At 40.4% G+C, this 21,094-nt stretch overlaps 1 protein-coding gene across 3 annotated transcripts in view; it reads left to right on the top strand.

Moving 5' to 3' along the window:
- LOC124168149 (cystathionine beta-synthase) overlaps positions 1 to 19,612 on the top strand; it is a 189,486-nt gene extending 169,874 nt beyond the window's left edge. For all 3 annotated transcript variants that reach the window (XM_046546273.1, XM_046546274.1, XM_046546272.1), the window contains one exon: positions 18,886 to 19,612. In XM_046546273.1, coding sequence (XP_046402229.1) covers positions 18,886 to 19,043 — 158 coding nt within the window. In that variant the 3' untranslated portion in view covers positions 19,044 to 19,612. The remainder of the gene's footprint in view (positions 1 to 18,885) is intronic.
- Positions 19,613 to 21,094: the final 1,482 nt, after the last annotated feature.

Raw genomic sequence — 21,094 nt, 5'->3', positions numbered from 1 at the left:
AAATTGAAGACAGTCATTATTTTCAGCTTCACGAATAAGGGTTTACAATGTACATAAGGTAACTGATTTTCATTTATCATTACTCTCTCAATTGTTTCCTATAGTATGAGTATTTAATGAGCTTCACAGGCATGTCCCCATAGTCTGATACCATAAAGTAGGTGGGAATGAAAAAAAATCATAATAAACTGGTAGGAGGTAAGTGTCAGAAATGTACATTTTTAATTTCCTGATCACGAAAGTGGCTCTTGAGAGTTTCATTGAAACCTGTGGAATATGTGAACTCCAATCAAGTTTTGAGTGTAGGTGAAGCCCAAGGAGCTTTACTGGACCAGTACATTCTTTTTTGAGATTGAAGAGGAGGGACTGGGTTTTATTCTGATTGAGTGTCAAGTTATTAGCCGCAAACCAATCATTAGCTTGTTCCTTGTAATGTTGATATTGTAACCGGCCCGTTCAATGGGTCCTCCCTTCCCCTGATGCCTACGTCCCAAGGAAGTGGTTATTTGCAAGAAATAAAAAAAAATTGGAAAATTTTGAAATCCCAGATGGGTGTTGGGGTTCGCCCACAAGTAAAATACGCTGATGATTCGGATGGAAATGACGGTTAGCCACCTTACAATACAGAAATAACAATTTATTATAACATCAAAAAAAAAAATTGTTGAACAATGAAAGTACCAAGTTATAACAACCAAAGATAAATCAAAAAAAAAATCCCTTTTCCCACACACGAACAGTGTTCACTGTATATGAGGAGGGGAGTCTTCACTGGGGGGGGAATGGAGTGCAGATACTTTACGTTCTGTCCTTGACGTTACTGCGTCCGTATGGCTCCGCGGTGTCGAACTTCCTTTCCTTCGTTTCAATTATTTCACTCACCACTCACTACAACATCGTTGCACTCCTTTTTCTGTCCTGAGTCCTCACACCTTTTTATGCCGTCCCTAGGGACGGCGGCGTGTGAAAACCAGCCATGCTATCGAATCATCCGATTCGATAGCCCGCGAGTTCAAAACAAAGCATACAACATAAAATAAAATGGTTGGTGGCTAACCGTTACATGGCCCCCCAAAAATAAATATTTGCGAGTCGCTGAAACTCACGAAGGATTTATTTTTCATAATTGAAATGAGATTATTTACTCTGCCGCCCTTCAAGGTCCGACTTGCAAACGTAATCACTCGCTCTTCTCCCTGGTCATCTACTTGCGATAAGGTGAGCCCTAATCCGGAGTTGCAGGCGTCAGTTTGTAACACCATTAAGCGATTGAAATTGGGGTGCACCAAGACTGTTATTTTTAGGAACGCTTCCTTCATCCTGAGGAACGCTTCTTCATGCTGCGCGGTCCATTCCCATTTTTTCCCTTTTTTAAGCAATCCCAGTAGGGGCACAGTTAATTGGGAATAGTTTTTGCAAGACTTTGAATAATAGTTGCATAGCCCCAAAAACCCTCGTAATATTTTCACGTTGCGGGGGGGCCGGAAATCTTGCACTGGTTTGATCCTTTCTGGGTCCGGTTTCACCCCTCCTTCATTAATAATGTACCCTAAGAATGTTACCTCCTTTTGAAAGAAATGTGACTTGGCTAAGTTCACCGTTAGCTTAGCGGCTTGGAACTTCTCAAAAATAATATTGACGTGCTTCAAATGTTCTTCAAATGAGGAGGAGTAGATTATTACATCGTCGACGTAAACTGTGGCAAACGCCGACACCTAGGGCCCCAGAATCTCGTCCAGATACTCGCCTCTTTCTGGAATGGTAACCGCGTTGAGACGGCGTCCAAACAAATTCGCACCTTGCCATCTCTTTTCTTGACCACTACCAACGGATTGTTGAATGGGCTCGCCGCTTTCTCTATCACTCCTAACTCCATCAATTCGGCTATCTGCTTCTCCACCTCCTCCCTGTAGGCGAATGGGATGGGTTATGACTTCTGGTTAAAAGGAGTTTCATCATATAAGCGTATTCGGTGTACGTAACCTATTATCGGCCCCACCGTTCGCTCGAACACCTTCTCATGCCTCCGTAGGCACGCGGAAACTTTTCTCCTCTCCTCTTCTTCCAAGTCAGTCATGCTTTCTATTTTTGCTTTTATCTCTTGGGCGAGTACTGGGCACATGACGGCGGTTGAACACTTTAGCGTGACTGATCCCTCTTCGTCTGCCTCTCCCTCACTGAAGACTTCCACTAAATGCCCGTGCGAAGACGTAACCAACTCCATTTCGTGGCTCGCAAAGTTCAGCACAGCATTATTTTCTTTGAGAAACCCGACGCCCAGTATTATAGACCGTATGAGGCTCTCAATCACGAGGCACACAACCTCTAATTCCGCTTCTCCTATTTTCATTGCTAGCATGACTTGTTTGGTGATGGGTTTGGATTTTCTTCCATCCGCGCTACGAATCCATTGGTAGCATAGGCACTCTTACTCCAGCAGCCTGCATCCCCACAATTACGCCACCTGACACGGCATTTACATTGCTCCCCGTGTCAATTAACGCCTTAATCTTTCTTCCGTGTATTTCCACTTCGATTTCTGGGCACTTGTCCCTCTTGACTCTCGCCTCACGTCTCTCCTTAGGCCTTTCGATCGGGTGGGAGTCGTTGGCCTCTTCCATCTCCACCCTCCCTAGTTTCCCGAATCAGTCAGTGGCGAGGTGGACGTTTCCGCCGTCGCCTGGGCCATCTGCCATGCATTAGACTGTCTCCGAGTACTCCAATCTCCACTGCCTTCTCTTGGCCGCGCCCCACTCCTATCCACCGCGGGTTCTCGTGCCGGGGGTGCGTTCGAAGTCGCGTTGGGTTGGAAAAAACCTTCAGTTCTACCGCCTCCTGTATTCCTCCTTCCATCCACTCCATCCTCTCTTCTCCTCCCTTCCAGTCCCCGCTGGGTTGGAATAGCTTGATTTCTCGCTCTGCCCTCTCTTCTGCGTCGGTCTGGTCATATCTTCCTAGTAATTCCAAGAATCCCTCGATGCATACGATTCTCACACTTTTCAGTAAATTCCGTATTGCGGGAGGATACTGGCGGGTTAACAAGTGGATTATTTCCCCTTCGTCAACCGGCGGGTTACAGAGCCTTATTAGCGCGATCTTTTCCGTCGCGTAGTCACGCATACTAAGCCCCCGTTCCCTCCGGTAGGTTCCCGTCGTTACTCTCACTTTAAAATCGTACTGAGTCGCACTATTCCAGTAATGACTTAAAAAATTCTCTCTGAATTCCTGAATGTCGTCCGGGAGCCGCGCAAGGGAATCAGCCTGTCTTCGCACTCCCATCCAACAGCTGGTATAATAATAATAATAATAATATCGTTTATTTTCGTAGGCACTGGGGCCCATGAGAAAATATAAGTACATCTTTCTACATTTCACATTGAGATAGATAAATAAAAGAAAAAGTAAATAAATATATATACGTATACAGTCAAATGTGAGCAGTGCATATCGCCTAGTACATGAAAGAAACAATACAATATTTTCGACAAAAAAAATAAATAAATAATCGCACTTCGATATAACACACTAATTACAAAATTTAAGGTGACAAACAAAAGAAATATGAACAAGAGATATGAACATAAGAAAGTGAATATAAACAAGAAATATGAACATAAGAAAGTGAATATAAACAAGAAATATGAACATAAGAAAGTGAATATAAACAAGAAATATGAACATAAGAAAGTGAATATAAACAAAAGAAATTTAACTTGGGGATAAGGAGGCATTCTTCAGAAACCCATATGTGCTGTGTTTGAACCTATTGATATTTGTACTGCTTCTTATTTGGGCTGGGAGAGAGTTCCATATTTGTGAGGCGGTTACTATGAATGATTTGTTCATATGAGGCGTGTGATGTTTTGGAATATGGAGGTCAATGTTATGATTTCGGGTAGGTATATCATGAACCTCAGATTTTCTAATGAATTTCTCATACAAGTATGGCGGGTAACCGGTCGTTAAGATACTAAAGGCTAGAGTTATTATGTGAAGGGTGCGTCGCTCTTTATACTTAAGCCAGTTGAGGTGATTGTAATAGTTACTGATATGGTCCCATTTTTAATAGCAGCGATTGCTGGTTTTGGGGTATGTTATACAGATTGCAGTGCGCTTCGAATTGTTTGAGGAATGTGATGGGATGCTCGTGCGCCCGTCCCCGAAATGATATCCAACTAGGAGTTCCCACAATGTTCGGAGCGGGCATCACCGTCATCGCCGCTCGCTTCACTTTTTCTAGCTCGGCCCTCAACGCCTGCACTGCTTCTTCCCGGCTCCCTTGTTCTTCTCTTCCTTCCTGCTCCACACGGGACGACGCCATAACCGCCACTTTTCCTTCTACTTCGCTCATCCTCTGGTCCATTTCTTTGATTCGACTTTGCGTCGTCTCCCTTATAGCGGCTGAGGTCTCGTCCCGCGACTTCTGTGCTTCTGCTCTTACCTGTTGAATTTCCCCTCTCATCTCCCGGCACTCCCATTTAACTCCTGCCCTCTCCTTCTCGAACATCAGGTTTACTTTCTCATAAAATTCCTCCCGAATTCCCTGAATCTCAGTTTTAATTTCTTCTCTCATTTCCTCCGTTCTTCTCCGTCTTTCACTTCCCGCTTGCATTCCAGTATAATCGCCATTATACTCCTCAACGTTGGTTCCTCTGTCTCTGACGCACCTCTTGACACCTCTCCTATTTTTTTCCTCCTGCTTTCCAGTGCCCAGTTCCCACCTGTCCATTATGGCCGAAAATTCCGTCACTAGGTTCTCCTCTTCGCTATCGAGCGAAGGCGGCTTATTCCGGTATCCGTGAAATGCGGTTCCTTGGTTATCTCCGCTCTCTTGACTCATACCCGGGTCATTCGCGTATTTCCCTACCTCTTCGAGCCCCACGTTCAGGGCGCCAACGTAACCAGCCCGTTCAATGGGTCCTCCCTTCCCCTGATGCCTACGTCCCAAGGAAGTGGTTATTTGCAAGAAATAAAAAAAAATTGGAAAATTTTGAAATCCCAGATGGGTGTTGGGGTTCGCCCACGAGTAAAATACGCTGATGATTCGGATGGAAATGACGGTTAGCCACCTTACAATACAGAAATAACAATTTATTATAACATCAAAAAAAAAATTGTTGAACAATGAAAGTACCAAGTTAAAACAACCAAAGAGAAATCAAAAGAAAAATCGTTGAACAATGAAAGGACCAAGTTATAACAACCAAAGAGAAAGAAAAAAAAAATCCCTTTTCCCAAACACGAACAGTGTTCACTGTATATGAGGAGGGGGGTCTTCATTGGGGGGGAATGGAGTGCAGATACTTTACGTTCTGTCCTTGACGTTACTGCATCCGTATGGCTCCGCGGTGTCGAACTTCCTTTCCTTGGTTTCAATTATTTCACTCACCACTCACTACAACATCGTTGCACTCCTTTTTCTGTCCTGAGTCCTCACATGCCGCAACTTTTTATGCCGTCCCTAGGGATGGCGGCGTGCGAAAACCAGCCATGCTATTGAATCATCCGATTCGATAGCCCGCGAGTTCAAAACAAAGCATACAACATAAAATAAAATGGTTGGTGGCTAACCGTTACAATATACACCACTCATCTTGTGCCCTATTACACTCACTTCTCTTATAAAATCATGTAACTTACACTGTGTGAATATGGGACCAACCAGGCTCAACTTCTGTCTGGACAATAGCATTAACCCTTAGAGTGCCACGCAACGATATAATTTACGTTTGCAGAATGCACTAGAAGTGAGAAGTGCCAATGACGATATATCGTCACTTATTATGAAGCCTATTAAAACAATGTTTTTTCCTTTCAATTAATATTTTAAATTGTACGTAATACCAGAATTGTTTCTTTTTTACCACGTTGTATTATAATTTTAATTGTTAATTGGAGACTCTTTTGCTGCCACATGTCCTTTCAAATGGAAGTGGGTAACTGAATTTGAAATTTGTCAAATTGTTAAAAACTAAAAATATTCCAAGAGCGTTGATGTTTATGGACTATTAGTCAACTTAATTAAAGATCATGTAAATATTATTGATGGACCCTGGCATGAATCTTAAACTCGTGTTTTCAATCAGGCATCTTTCCCGATAATTGAAAATATAAAAAAAAATATCTTAAAAAAAAAAAGGAGACATAACCTTACCCTCTATTTTTAGACCTATCTCAATAATCCCAGTACATATTTTTGAAAAAGCTATTAAGATTCAGGTTTATGAGCACTTTCAAATTAACAGCTTATTTTTTACATCACAATTTGGTTTTTGCAAAGGCTATTCCACCACTTCAGGTGTTGAGTCGGCCGTTGATGAAATTCTAAATGCTTTCTTAGGGATTGTTGGATCAGATACCTTGGATCCAAATATCCACGTACGTATATTGCCAGATGTCCGTGAAAGTGGTTTTTTTTCCAAAATTCATTTTAAAACCATGTGATTTTGGTGTTATAGAAAATCTTCCTACAATTTTTCCATGTTAATAGGCATTTTATTATTTTATGGTACACATTTCATGAATACTTATACTTTTATTAAGCATTTTACGTAACATTTAACACAATTTTGGTAGTACAAAATTTCTGATAAAACTAAATGAAAGAAATGGTTTAAGTTACATTGGTTCAAGGTATATGAATGGTTCAAGTATATAGTCTTGGCGAATACGATGGACAAACGGCAAATCCCCACTACCTTATTTATCTTCTTCAAGAGCCATTCTAGAATTTTTGGATTGTCAAGTTTCTCTAAACTAAATAAAGCCTTTAAAAATGCTTCAGTAGTAGCAACAACAAGCGTCTCCTTCTCTTTCTTTGACTAAGTGACTGTTTATAAATGATAGCTGTAGTTTTGTGGCTCCCCTTTCCTTTGCACATTTGTGTATTGCCACTGATGTGCTTTAACAACATGTCACATCTTGAAAATTCAAATCTTTTATCACAAACTTTGCACCATAGTACTCTGTCTTTCACATAAATTTCTTCTGAACTGAATTCACTTGCCCTGGTATGAGCGGTATCACTAGTTTTTGGCATTTTAAAATTCCTTTCCTTTGTTCGATATTTAAAGCTGGAACCACGATTAAAAAAAAGTCAAACCGCAAAACACAACCACTGACGATGGTATTTTCAAACTGAGTGCTGGGTAGCTACGGTATAACCATAGTACTGTATAACTTACAAATTTGCCGAATTGTTTCATGTCGTGGATTCCCTTCTGATACCCCTCACCCAGGTGTTGAGGGAGGGTAGGGAAAATCGCTTAGAGTTGATCACAGCTGTTGCCAATCGGTTGGGAAAGGCAGTGAAAGAAGCACACAACTAAAAATAATCAGATTCAAAGGAACTTGAAAAATTATTTCCCATTCATCAATCCAGAAACATCTAGTATGAGACGCTTTCTCACCTGAAGAATTAGATGTTAGATTTGGCCAATGTCGAAATGATTTTTTTTGCATTGCAGCTCAGTGGAGAGCCGAATATCCGACGTCTGCTAATAAGGAGAACCCCCTCTCCTCCTATCCTTTCTGCACCTTCCTTCCCTTCTCCCAACTGCTAGCGCTTCGTGCTTTCAAATAACCATACATGTCTATGGATGTCTTTAAACGAATCGAATCGCGCAGTTGACGACACGGCGCCGTTGACTTCCGCCGTGGTCACTACGGCGCCCATTTCAATCCGATCCGGCGGTGCGCCCTCTACGGCGTGAAATACAGGCAGTGCTAAATTGAGGCTGCTTTCTGACGAAACGACTTTTCGCCGGCCACCGTTCACGTCACGACGCCGTGAAATTCAGGCCACTTTCAGACGAGACGACTTTCTCCCACGCTGTGGGCCGTGCCGTGAACGGCAGCCCGGTCCCTGCCAGCGGCCGTGTTTAAGTCAACGAAATTATTACATCAGACCCACACTCAAGGTTTTCCCTGCCACAAATTATCCAATAATGCTGTCTAATGCATCGCGGTAAGTCAGTGGAATTACTGCTCAGCATTGACGCTTACCGGGTGCATGAGCTAATATTTCCACTCTTCCGCGGCCGCATTAAATTTCTTTCCGCACATTTTAAATTCATAATATCTAATTCTTCAGGTAAGAAGGCGCCTCATTCTAAATATTTCAGGATTGATGCACGGGAATCGAAGAGAAAGGCTGTGGTAAATTTTACGGCAAATTCTGGCAGAGAAATCACTGCTTTGAGCGATATTACATGGATGTGTTATTTGCGAGACTTAACACATTCGACCTTGAATTCATGATGAGGTAGAGCAAATGAATGTCAGCAGCGTTTAACAATGAAGGCGTAGGCTTTAATAGAATATGACTTGTTATGTGTGATTTTTTCGCTAATTAACCGAAAATTGCAAAAAATGCAAAATTTTGTGTTTATTTTCCGATTTTGCATTATTTCGTGTTATTTCACAATGCCGCGTCTTGCAAATGTCACGGACTTTCTATATTGCCCTTCTCCTGATACTTTGGATCCAAATTCACTGAAGCCATCGGATCTGGATCCAAAACTTTAAATTCATGCATCATTGAATTCAGCGTGCCATCAGAGAGAGAAAGAGGGGAAATAGCCCTAATAGACCCTATCTTCGTATGCACCGTCGCACAATGACACTTGTCCTGAACCATTTTGTTTAAAATCCCTCAGATGGGTTATGCTACAGATTTCAGCCATAGAAAATTTTCAGGCAAAATACGTTTGGCACATAGTGCAACTCTTCCTAGGAGATTGAACAATCATCGGGGAAATCTCAGCATTGTAGGATAATAACCACGTCAAATGTAACAACATGCAGATTTCATAAAACCACCCTGGGCCCTCCGTCAGACCATGCCTCTAATTTATTTATTTAACGTTTTCCCAATAACCCAAGTGAAAAAATTTCAAAAAACTTCTTTCAAAAACACTTTACAAAAAATATAGCAAAAACATAAAAATAAATTATAATCACGCTCTATTACAATAATCTTCAAAGAAAATATTTAATAAAATTCAACAACATTTTAAAATGACACATTATTCTTAATTATGATACAGTGAAACCTCGTTAAAGCGAGTACGGGCTACAGCGACACCCCCGATATAACGAGAGATAGCCGATGCACTGTCAATATACCCTATAATAAGCGTGTTAAAAAATTCGTTTTTACGAGACCCTTTTGGTGTTGGCTCTCGCCATAGCGAGGGTTTCACCGCCGGAAGACTTTCATCAAGACTCCTTAACCTCTGTAATTGCTAGCGATCTGTTAGAAATGAAGTTAATGGAGTGCTCAGTCTCAAATTTATGTGGTAAACTGTCGTTCGATAAATAAGTAGTTAATGTTAGTGAAAATATTGTGGCATTAGCATTCGCGAATGCTTCATCCTCTTTTGTGCCTCGGGCGGCAGTAAGCAGTCCGCAGCATACCCGCACGTCCGTGAGTTGCGTGAATAGAAAGCATTTGATGGCAGTCACCATGGCCAAAAAAACACCAAGCACGTCTAAGCGAGAAAATAAAAATAAAGGAGTAATATGAGAATGTCGAAATTAATTTCTCTTCCTATTCGCTCTGTAAAATTAAAAAAACAAAAGCGCCCAAGGAATGCAGACCATGAAGAGTTATAAGGAGCTTTGTTCGGGTAGTTTTGCCCACTCAAATCTGCTAGAACTCCTGAGAAAGGGGCTACGCCTAAGCCTAAAGCGGAGTATTTCAGGGATAGATTGCGAATCGAGAATTTTAAGAGTGCAGAAGGTTGATTATACTAATGAGAAGCACCAAAGCGTTATCTCCCCTCATAATTGCTGGTGATGCCTGCGGTGTAAACCCGAAGTCGTGGAAGAAAGGACTCCGATCATAAGTATCTTTAGAAGTGTTCCCCGCGTCATATAACATAGACGAAACGGAACTTTTTTTACATACAACTCCCCGACAAAACCCTTGCAATATGAGGTATTTCTTGCAATGATGCCTCTAAAGGTAGGTAACTGTGTGCCTTAGCGATGATATAGGATGTACGAAGCAATGATACTCTGCGTGAATTGTCCAGATGGACGTATTTATTCTCCGTTGCGGATTTACAAGGGTGAACTGTTTGCGTCAGTGGTCGGAGTCGTACTGGCGCTCTCTTTTGTCACGTGGGTAGCCGAGCATCCCCTGGTGGCCGCTGGAAGAACTCACAGAACAACTAACTCTCGTTTGCAGTGCCGCGGTAAACTCGGTGTATTATTTCAAATACGTCGCGAGCGTAACACTCAAAAATAAACTTTTTTCAACAACGGCAATTGTAATCACATCATTTTTCAAGCTTAGCAAACTTTTTACCGTAGATGATGAAGATATTACATTATCTGATAGAAAAAGTCTTCCAAGGCGGGAACGTTATACAACCTTCCACCGTTTTCGCCTGTAGAAACAAATGTAATGCGTTATTTCACTTCACTGCCGCTTAACGTACAGAAACAATAAACATACACCAATGGAAACATTTGAGGCATTAAATAACCGCGATACTGTTTTATCAGTTAATTTTTGAATTTTCAGTGGAAAATACCAAATTAATAGAATGATCACGTAAATGAACTAATTAAGTGCATAGAAAAATGCGGTGCGGTTGTGCATTGGCATAATGATTGACGAAACAATGCTTTGCATATACAAGAATTGCCATGAGAAAAAATTCCCCTGAACCGGGAATCGAACCACCGACCTTTGGCTTTCTGGGCCACTGCGCAGACCACTACGCTATCCAGGTTCTTTAATTCCCATGGCAATTATACCGAGACTCCTGGTACTAGGTGTTAGTCAATTCTTGTATATTTCACCGCCGTTCACGCGGCAGGGTTTGAAATACATATTACACAATGCTTTGCATGATTTTTATTCTGTGTGGCGCTTATAAATTGTTTGAATAGTTAGTCGTTGTTTGAGTAAGGAAATTTAGTGATGCAAAAAACATCGCCTTTCGTCTGGATTTATGCTTACGTTTATCGGATAGATGTTTATCTGTCGCCGCACCACTCCTGTCCCTGTATATCTGTTCGCAACAGTATATTGGCTATTATTTGCTCCACCTCCGGTAAAGCGACAATTCGCTATAGCGAGTGTTCATTAGTGCACCGTGGGGTGTTGTTATATCGAGGTTGCACTGTACTTATCTGAGGTATATATACATTTTTATCCCATGATAAATCTGTTTGCATACAGTGTTGTAATCCCTACGTATTCTTATTAAATTAATATTTTGATTTTGCAAATGGAATGAGGAAAGTTTGCTGGTATCTTTGGTTATATTGCGGAACATAAAAATTTAATTTCTGGAGAATAGCTGTCTTTTCCATATTTTACTGTGTTATATAAAAACTTAAGTCCTTTACTCTTCCTTCTTGCATTAACCTCTTCCCTACGCAGGGCGTGATTTCACGGCCTGAATTTTCTGATGCTAAAGAAGGAAGGCCGGCTTTTCACGACTGGAATTTTTCGAAGCAAAAGGCCAAAGGCCGTTTTTTCACGGTTTGCGGTCAAGCATGCCAAGTGGGTCCCAACCGCCATTAGGGTCCCTCAGCGTGAGAGGTTCGACCCTTTCCTATTGTCCGCGTGGGGATTATCTCGGCCCATTCAGGCTCTCAGTGTCCCACTCAAGGAAGGTGCTCATGGTCACTTATTTGTTTATGAGGTGGAATAACTAAAAACGTAAATGTTGCATTTTTTGAAAATCAATGCGAGTAATTACATTCTGTATGTTCTGCTGATTGGTTCCAAATTTTAAACGGAATTCTAGCGTTCATATTAACGGAGTTGATCATCACCTAGAACAATTTTTGGAGACGCTAGGTTAGTTGTTTGGAGAAGCTTAGATGTTTAATTGTTATTTTTATAACTTACTAGCAAGTTTATAGGAGCGATATTGTAATGATTTACATCTAAAAGTATACGTTACTCTGTTAGCTACATTCTAAGTGTACATTTGCGGTGAAATTAGATAGAATATCCGATTTAACTTCTATGAAAAAAAGCCCTCGTAATGTAATAATTTTGATTCCCTCAGTTCTTTGTCGTGAGCCAAAATTACAGCGGCTATTTTTAATAACCTCTTACCAACCTTTGAATACAAAGGTATTATAAATGAATTTCGCTATAAATACTGATTAATGCATATCCTAAAAATTCGTAAATTTAATGTACCAATAGGGAATGTTTTACATAGACACATGTTGTGAGAAGCATTCCATACCATTGCAGGAATAAGAACTGCTCCACCCAGGTAATTACTCTCATATTGTAAGTACTTTCATTGGTGTAAGTATTCTCATACTGATATATGTACGTGGAAGATGATAACCTCACTCTTCTCGGAAAAGCTCATTTGGCTATGATATAGTGCCGTTTTGCTGAAAACCCTAAAAATAACCATAGAACTTCGTTTAAAAGTTCTACAGGCATTGCAAAATAAAAGGAATACATTGATGAACTGACATTTAATGCAACAGTAACAATTTAAAAAATTAAAATTGCACTGGCAACAAAAAAACTGACCGCAAAAGTACGCCGGGATGGGCTGACTTCGGGGAAAAGGGGCGAGGATTATATTTGCCCAGTTGCCGAGGGACCGCTAGGAAAGGTCATTAAGGGGAGGAAGCAACTACCTGGTCAGTCCCAAGCCGAAAAAAAACTCCGTACGGGGCGAAAAAGAAAATCTCAAACCCTTCGTAGAGCCAAAAGCAACTTCCCGCGAAAGAGCTCGGCGCGAAAAGGTTAAGTCCATGAAAATTTTGCAAATTTTTATATGATGTATGATTTTTGTGTACAGTAAAACTTCGATTTTACGCACTTTGATTTTGCATCAAGTCTTGTTTTTACGCAGCGACTCTCAAGTCCAGCCGGAAAGTATAGGGAATTACAATGGTGAAACTTTGATTTTACATCTTTTCTTGATTTTACGCAGTTTTTTGATTTTGCACAGCATAACCCCAGCCCCAAAGAGGCAGCTAATCTTGATTTTACGCAGTTGTCTTTCGACTTGTTTTGAAAATTCCAACTGGAGCAACATGAAGTTGGGTTATTTATTCGTCTCAATGAGTTGCAAAAACGAATACAGAAACGGTTGAAATGACGTCGCGCTATTGATTGAGAAACTAAAAACATCGCGACTCTAACTATTGCTTCCCCCTACGCCCTCTCAGTAATATTTCATGCTCCTTTACGAACGCGAATATCACTCTTAGTTCAAATTCGCCTTAGAAGGATATCGAAACGACATATGGCAATGTATGCGTAACAACTTCTGATTAAGGCTGATGATCACCGAAGATATTAACATCATCACCTTTCGTTTATTATTCGACTTAGTGATCAATGCTGTTTACAACATATTTATTGTAAATACAGTAGATAATCGTTACTCCACAGTTATGAACTACGGAATATCTATCGCTAACGGAAGGTTTTCTAGAATTTTGCCAACGCCATGTTTTCAGTCGCCCCAGCAAAATACAACGGCGAAATGAGCCATTAGAAATCCTCCCGTGCCAAAATTTTGGCTTCCAAGGAGATCCAAAAAAAAGAGTTGTACTTCCAGTATGGACGTAAGTCGTTGATGATTCAACACGATGGTAAAAGCAGCATGCGTTGTCTCATTCCGCGGGCTAACCCCTCATCTGCGGGACGAATGGAGATGAGGGAAAGTTTCCGAGATCACACGGACCATAAATTATTGTCTTCGTAGGAAAATATCAAGGAACACGAGAACAATCAAAGTGTTTCATCCCTACCATGTCTCACCAACTGACCTTTTTCGGCTTACCTGCTTCAATTCTCTGTTTTTGGCGGACAAATGCTAGATGAGTGACTTTCTGGGCCCAAAGATGTCTCGATAGCTTCGGCAAATGGATGACATGAACAAGATTTAATAAAGAATGGGAGAAGCGCGACGCATTTCTGACGATGTATGTGTTTATTTTTCAGCTCTAATTGATTGCCACTAAGTTTTCTAGTTACAACTAGACTTTACTAACATTCAACATTGTCGAAACAGTACATTTATCAAAGAAACAAGCGTAGCATTAGGCCCCTCAAATAAGTGGAGACGGACTGGAAACACCAACTGCATATATCACACAGCTTGCCCAGCTTCACTTTGAAGGCAGTGTTGTCACAAACAAGCAAATTGCTCACGGCGTGTTCCTTCTTGACCCCCTCACTCTCACGTTGTCTCTCTGCTTGAAGGACAACCGTGGGATCGCACTCCTTTCCCTCCTCCTCCCCTTCACGCGCTTCTGCTCCCCACCTCTTCCTCTCAAGATCGCTGAGGGGTGATCTTATTCTGTTCCCGCACCTCATCGCATGTGAAGTCATTGTTGTTCCAAAAATTGTTAATTATGTTGCGTATCATGCAGTTGCAATTTAATTTAATAGCAAAATATTATAAAATATATTTCATTGTGTGGAAGCATTTTTATTGGGACAAAGAGAGCTCAATGTATGTGCGTGCTGAAACGGTCGTGGTGTGAAACTATTGTGTGCAAGAGCAAAATCCACCTCACCACTGCTGAAAGATTTGCGGGTGAAATGCAAGTCAGCTTGCATTAAAAATATTAAAATGTGTGTGAAAATCTAAATAGCATTCCTTTGATCATATGTACCTAGAAGAAACTTGAATTATTACTTTGTTTTATAGCAGGAAATAAAAATGCATTTGGATCTGAAAATTTCTGAAGATCCGACTCCTGCAATCAAGTATTCCATCTGGATCCGAAAATATCCTGGGTCCTTCTATCCCTAGCTTTTCTATATAAAGTCTTCATGTCGATAACTGCCAGTGACCTATCTAAAGCATTTGACTGTTTTGCTCATCCGATTCTTCTTCAAAAACTCCAGTATTATGGCTTCAAAAATCTTGAACTGCAACTATTTTAATTGTATCTCACCAATCAATCTGTGTATTTTCATTTTTTTAGAGCCTTTCTTCATCCCTGAGATTAAAATAAGGAGTTCGTCAAGGCTCAGTGCTTGGGCATCTCTTATTCCTTATTATATTCAATGACTTAGGCCCGTATCCAGAAACCTCACTACTGCTAGATACGTCATCAGATGATGACGTAGCCGCTGTAGCGGCCGAGCACCGCTACGGGCACCGCTGCAAAAGTCTAGTGAGGTCCATGGCACACTACTCGCTACAAGTAATATGGCCGCCGGGTTTCGTCTGCTTATCGTCTCGCATTTATTATTAATAATTATTGATGTTTAAAGGGCTATAAGCTCATGATAATTATTTATTATTACTTAAAAAGATAGTAAGAATGCTTCAATAACCATATTTTATCCTAATGAGTAAATATTTTACCTAATTTAACTACCAATAAATACTGTCAACAATACCGTGATGAAACCTCTTAGGATTCACCGTTTTATTTGCAATTAACTTCTAAACGGGCCCTGTCATGCCTTGAAAACCATTTATAATTAAATACAAATAAATTAGGGACACAAGAATGTCTCGCCTTGATGATTTTGAAATACTTTTTTACGAAAAATAACCATTGTCAACGCAACTATGCTGAAACCTCGTCGACTTTGCCATTCTAATAGCTATTAACTTTGGTATAGACCGTGGCTTTCCTTGAAAACCATTAATATTATATATATATATAAGTGCCCAAATAAAGTTGCAATCACCAGCTTTGTGTCTCTGATATCCAAAATTTGCGTAAAATACTCAAAGCGACAAAGTCGTCTTCCAGTCAGCTACGTCCATTCTCAGTTACTGCTAGTTTGAATAATTTCAGTTCCGAGCCATTGAAAACCATGTTCAATTACGTGAAAACTTACCTATAATGATTTATGCCGTCACAAAAATTATGAGTTAAAGTTTAAGGGAAGGGTCGATGGAAATGGCATAGGTATTGCTTCTCAGTCCGTTTACAATAGCACATGATATTCATCTCATAATGAATGTCACGTAAATCTTTGGACGTTGCAATACAATACATGTACCTATTATATTACCTCAAAGTCTAAAATATCCAACTATACCAATGCAATCGACAGTTGTACGAGTATATTTGTCAACCACAATGACGAATTGCGCAAGTGACACCAAGGATTATTCAGCAATAAATACCACCACAAGAATTACTGAGTTCACAAACTTGTATTTATTAACGTCGTAAAACTCACTTTCAATTCAACAAATAAAATGATCACACTTTACAAGATCACTTGTCCAAAAAAAAGTACTCACGAAGAAAATCAACATCAACACGACACGTACTGTGTTACTTCACAAATCTAATTAACACAAATTGCAAATAAAATTGTCCAGGAAATGTTCACACGAAGAAAATCGGGAGCGAATACACTAACTGTAACTTCACAAATCAAATTACACATACATTGCGGACACAAGAAGTCGGTAATTAGAGCGAAACATCGGCAGCGACGACCCGTACAACTTAATAACGGCACTATTTTTAAAAAATGCTCACTTTCCTTTCATTTCGCATTGTCAACAATAATTGTAACAGATGAAACATTTTATTTAAAAAATCATCAATAAAGTCAGCACCGAAACTAGGGTGTCCTGAACAAAACCTGATGAGGTTACTCTTTTCCGCCCAGATTGGTGCATTTTCGGGGTGCGGGGTCTGGGGCATCGGCCGGCTTTCCCCGGCGGCAGAGCCGACGAGGCCAGCCGGCAATCACCGGCGATCGACACTAGTCGAGACACTTGGTACACGTTGCGAGATTTCTGAACACGAAGATTTATCAGCATGTACCAGCTGGTTCTCAATGATAACTTTGCCGATTTAAAGGGACACTTTTCACACAATGAACGGAACCAGATTCACAGAAGAAACTTGAAGAACCAAGAAAATCCCATGGAACCGAGAATAAATTCCGTGTGAGATACCGCATCTCCTAAGACATCTTATTTCCACGAACACCACTAAAAAAGAGAAATTATATCAATAATTTCCATTCAGATTTTAAGAACAAGACAAAAGATTCTCCGCTGAAATTTCACAAATCACGGCCTAATAATGTGCTTACCTTCGTTACGCCATCGTGCCGATTAAAATTCAACCTCCACCTTCTTCCATGCCATAGCCTTTAAAGAAAGACTCACAGCATTGGTTTTCTTGCACTCCAATACAACTTTCCTATCAATAATTAGTTTTAAAATCAAACTCTTCTTCTACGCCGAGATTCTTCTTCCAACCCGTTTCCATTTTGCTTACAAACAAAGTCGCGTTGCGACATTCGTTATTCAATTGTCGCCCTTAGTTCCTCTCAAAGCCCGCATAGTAGGGACTCAAAATGTCGCTAAATTCGTCTACGTCATCAATCCAGCCCAAAATAAATGTGGCAACACTGCCCCCACCCATTTGGAGCGTTTTGGAGTAGTGAGGTTTCTGGATACAGCATTCAGCGGTGCGCGCCGCTACAAGCTGAAGCATGGTTTCTGGATACGGCCCTTACTGTCTAATGTCTCCTGCAATACTTTATGCTGATGATACTATGTATGTACTTGCATTCACAAGACTAACAACATGACCCTACTGCAAAATTGTTTTTAGCTGAAGCCTTCAACTGGTTTTCTGCTAATGGGCTGGTTCTAAATAATGATAAAACTCAGTCTCTGCTCTTCTCGTTAAGTACTATCATTAATCTCCCGACCACCATTAAGCTACTTGGATTTGAACTTGACCAAAAATTGACATGGTGGACAACATGCAGTGGGCATACTTGGAAAATTCTCCAAGGCAGTAGGTAAACTTAAATCCATAATGTTACATAAATTTAAATATTTGATTCCAAAAGAGTATCTTATTCATGTATATTATGGTTTACTTCATTGCCACATTAATTATGGCATCAAACTATGGGTCCACTTGCCACCCATGTAGATTTCATTTAGGATGCCAAAAAAGGCAGCCACTTGTTTTCACACCCACCCTAGGGATCACTGCAAGCCTCTTTTCTGCGAGTTGGGTATTATGACTCTGCGTATCCTGTACATTTATAGCTGCCTTTGAAATGTAAGAGAAAATCTTAGCTCTTTTGAGAAAAGGTCAAACCTCCAAGCCCACTGCACCAGGGACAGTGATACCCATATTGAAGATTAGCCAAATACAGAAATATTTTAAATGTCTTATAAATTTTTCATTGACTCATCAACTATTCAATGGATTTCCCCCTGAGGCAAAAGATGTGTGCGTGCGCCTAAATTTAAAAAAGTTATCCATAATTGGCAAACAAAAAAGCATTTTATACTGTAAATGAGTTTTTTGATTGCAAAATTGTGTTGTCCTGCATTGATATTTTGTCTTGCCATATTCTATTTTTTATTTGTGTATTTTACTTTCTTAAGGTCAAATATTGTATATAAAGGCAATTCAATTCACTCCATTTATGTTTGACGAAGACTACTGCAAATCCAATTTGTTTAATGTTTAATTAATTTTAGCATTGTTATTAAGTAATTCTTTTTTAATTAAAAATTATTTCATCTTGTCATGTTTCATTTCATTTCAATGTCATATGATCGCTACGATGAGTGCAATATCAAATAAAGTTGGTAGTTTTTATTAATTAAATGAAAATGAAATATCATAAATATGGGTAATGTTATGTACTATCTGAGCATTCTGTATAGTCAAGGAACAGTTAAGGTCAAACGTAAAATCAATGGAATGCTCCACCCGTTCACTACTTTATCAGTGGAGAATAAATAACACTTTCCTGTCGTATGAAAGTAATGATATTAACTCTCCTTTCCACCTGCCATCATAAGTAAGCAGACTTAAAAAGTCCCCCTCATTTTCATTAGTGTAATACTTAAATGTGCCCTATTTTTTTAACAATGCTTTTTCTCCTACTTGCATGTCCCTCCAACAAAGACTCGAATCCTGATAATGTGTCAACGCGGGAGGTGATCATAGGAATTGTGACACCAGTGGATTTACTTAGCTTCATTACTAATCAGACGAATGGTGAGCCGGCGAATGGATGGCCCAATGGACCTGCCGGAGATGCTACCAATGGTGTTGGCCACTAAGTTGCTTTACATTGTGTGGGTTGATCCACAACGTACACGTTGACTATTTTGATCATTGCTGTGGAGGCCCTCATTCCATTTTGTGGAAATTATGTTGAGTTTTTGACGGTGTATATCTTCATAGAGAAGAGAGACCTTTGAGTTATTTAAAATCACAATTAATGGCCTTGATGAAAATTTAAAGAAATTTATGTTCTTTTCAAAGAAAACTGGCTGGTTCAGTTTGCAGATATTTCATTGGTGCTGCTTCAATTACCCATGCTATTTAAAAATATCTCTGGGCATCTGAACATATACAATAAAAAAATACATCATTTTATCAAACCTAAAGAAATGTCTGCATTTTCTATTGTAAATGACCTTTTTAATTAGTACATAATATGAGAGAGGTGGCCGCGCTGCAATTTGAAGATTTGGGGGTACTTCTTGTGATAAATGACTCTCAAATATTACTATTTATCAAACTAATGTGTACGTGTGATGTGATTTTCAAGTACTTCCTGCACAGAAAAGACAGTCATTGAGGAGAGAGGATTCTCTGTGTATGAATAAGAAATCTTGTTACTCTGGTTTTGCCTTTCATTTGTTACTTAGACCATGTGAAACCTTTATCGTTATTTTAGGTAACTCTTTAGAAAGATTTTTTAATGAGGTTTTAAGGTGCTCTTTCCATTATTAGGGTATTGCATGCAGAATTTGTTTGTATAAAAATTATTATTAAGGTAAGGTGGGGTAAGTGCGAACCCTCAAAGCATATATCAATTTTAACTAGCTTAGGAAAATTTTCTAGGCTAGCTAAAAACGTGAGATTCAACGTATAATATTGTAACCCCACCGTGCGGGGCACATTCGGGGAGGGGGAGATTGGAGGGCAAAAGGGGAGGTCAGAGGTGTAGCGGGGATATTCCGTGCACCTGGGGCGAGGGAATGGGATTTTGGGAAAGGGTAGGAGGGGAAGTTTAGGGGTGATGAGACCTGAGACAGGAGCGTTCGGATAAAGAAAGCCGTTCGACTGCGTAGTTCGCTCAACATAAATTTAATGAGTTTAAATATGATCATTTACAAATACAAGCAAATCAATGGCAAAAGTAACAATTAACCTCTTCTCCTTGAATTCAATGAAATACAACGCATAATTCACTATGCTGCACAACAGAAAAATTTCAGTCCTTAACCTAAACCCAAAAAAAATCACGCTACACGTTTTCACATTCATAACCCATACAAAAACCACAAGAAAAGGGGACAAATAAAAAAAACAAGAAACGGGGGGGGGGGATGGAAATATGAAACAACGAAATAGATATTGTACAGAAATTCACACGGTAATAGGGGGAAGTACTGTCCTCTTCTCTATTTGTGCGGGGGAATTTTATCAATGTTTTTAATGAATTCTCTTCTTGACTTGGTGAAGTGGGAATTTTCTTCTGTTCCTTGATGGAGGGGGGGGGTTGGGGGGGGGGGGAATGGGATTTCGTGGCTTTTCTCTTACAGTTTGTCGAATTTTCGGGGCTCTCGATCTGCTGATCGTGGCGATTCGGTTCCGCGGCGTAGGCTGCTCTGCATCAACTCCGGCAGGTTCACGAGTGGGAGATGGCCTCTCTGCGACAGTTGGGAGATCCTTTCATCAGCACCACGAGTCTACCTTGCAACTCCTACTCGTATTGGGCACCCTCTCTCTCTCTCTCTCTCGGGATCTCTCCACCAACTTTTTTCTCTGCCTCCCCAAACTCCGCCTACTCTTGGGAGCGTTTTTTTTTTTGTTCGGAATCGCCAAAAAAAGAAAATCATCTAAGCCCTCTTTCCTCCGGTGCACCACGTTATATAGCCAATGAGGGGAGGAAACACCGGGGAGGGGGGGGGGTCAGGGGAAAGAAAGGGATGATGCACTTGGGGCTGAACGGTCACTTCACCAAGGACACGGGGGGGGGGGGAACCACGTTCTTCTTCGTCTTAAGAATTCGACTTGCACACATTAGGAGGGGGGGGGGGGGGGAAGGGAGAGCATTACACATTGTGGGGAGGAAAATAGGGAAACATCAAACGGGGAC

The sequence above is a fragment of the Ischnura elegans genome, chromosome 11 (assembly GCF_921293095.1).
Source record: "Ischnura elegans chromosome 11, ioIscEleg1.1, whole genome shotgun sequence".
In the NCBI taxonomy this organism is placed as follows: Eukaryota; Metazoa; Arthropoda; class Insecta; order Odonata; family Coenagrionidae; genus Ischnura; species Ischnura elegans.
Note: the sequence above shows the minus strand (reverse complement) of the source record. Positions and strands in the feature narration are given on the sequence as shown.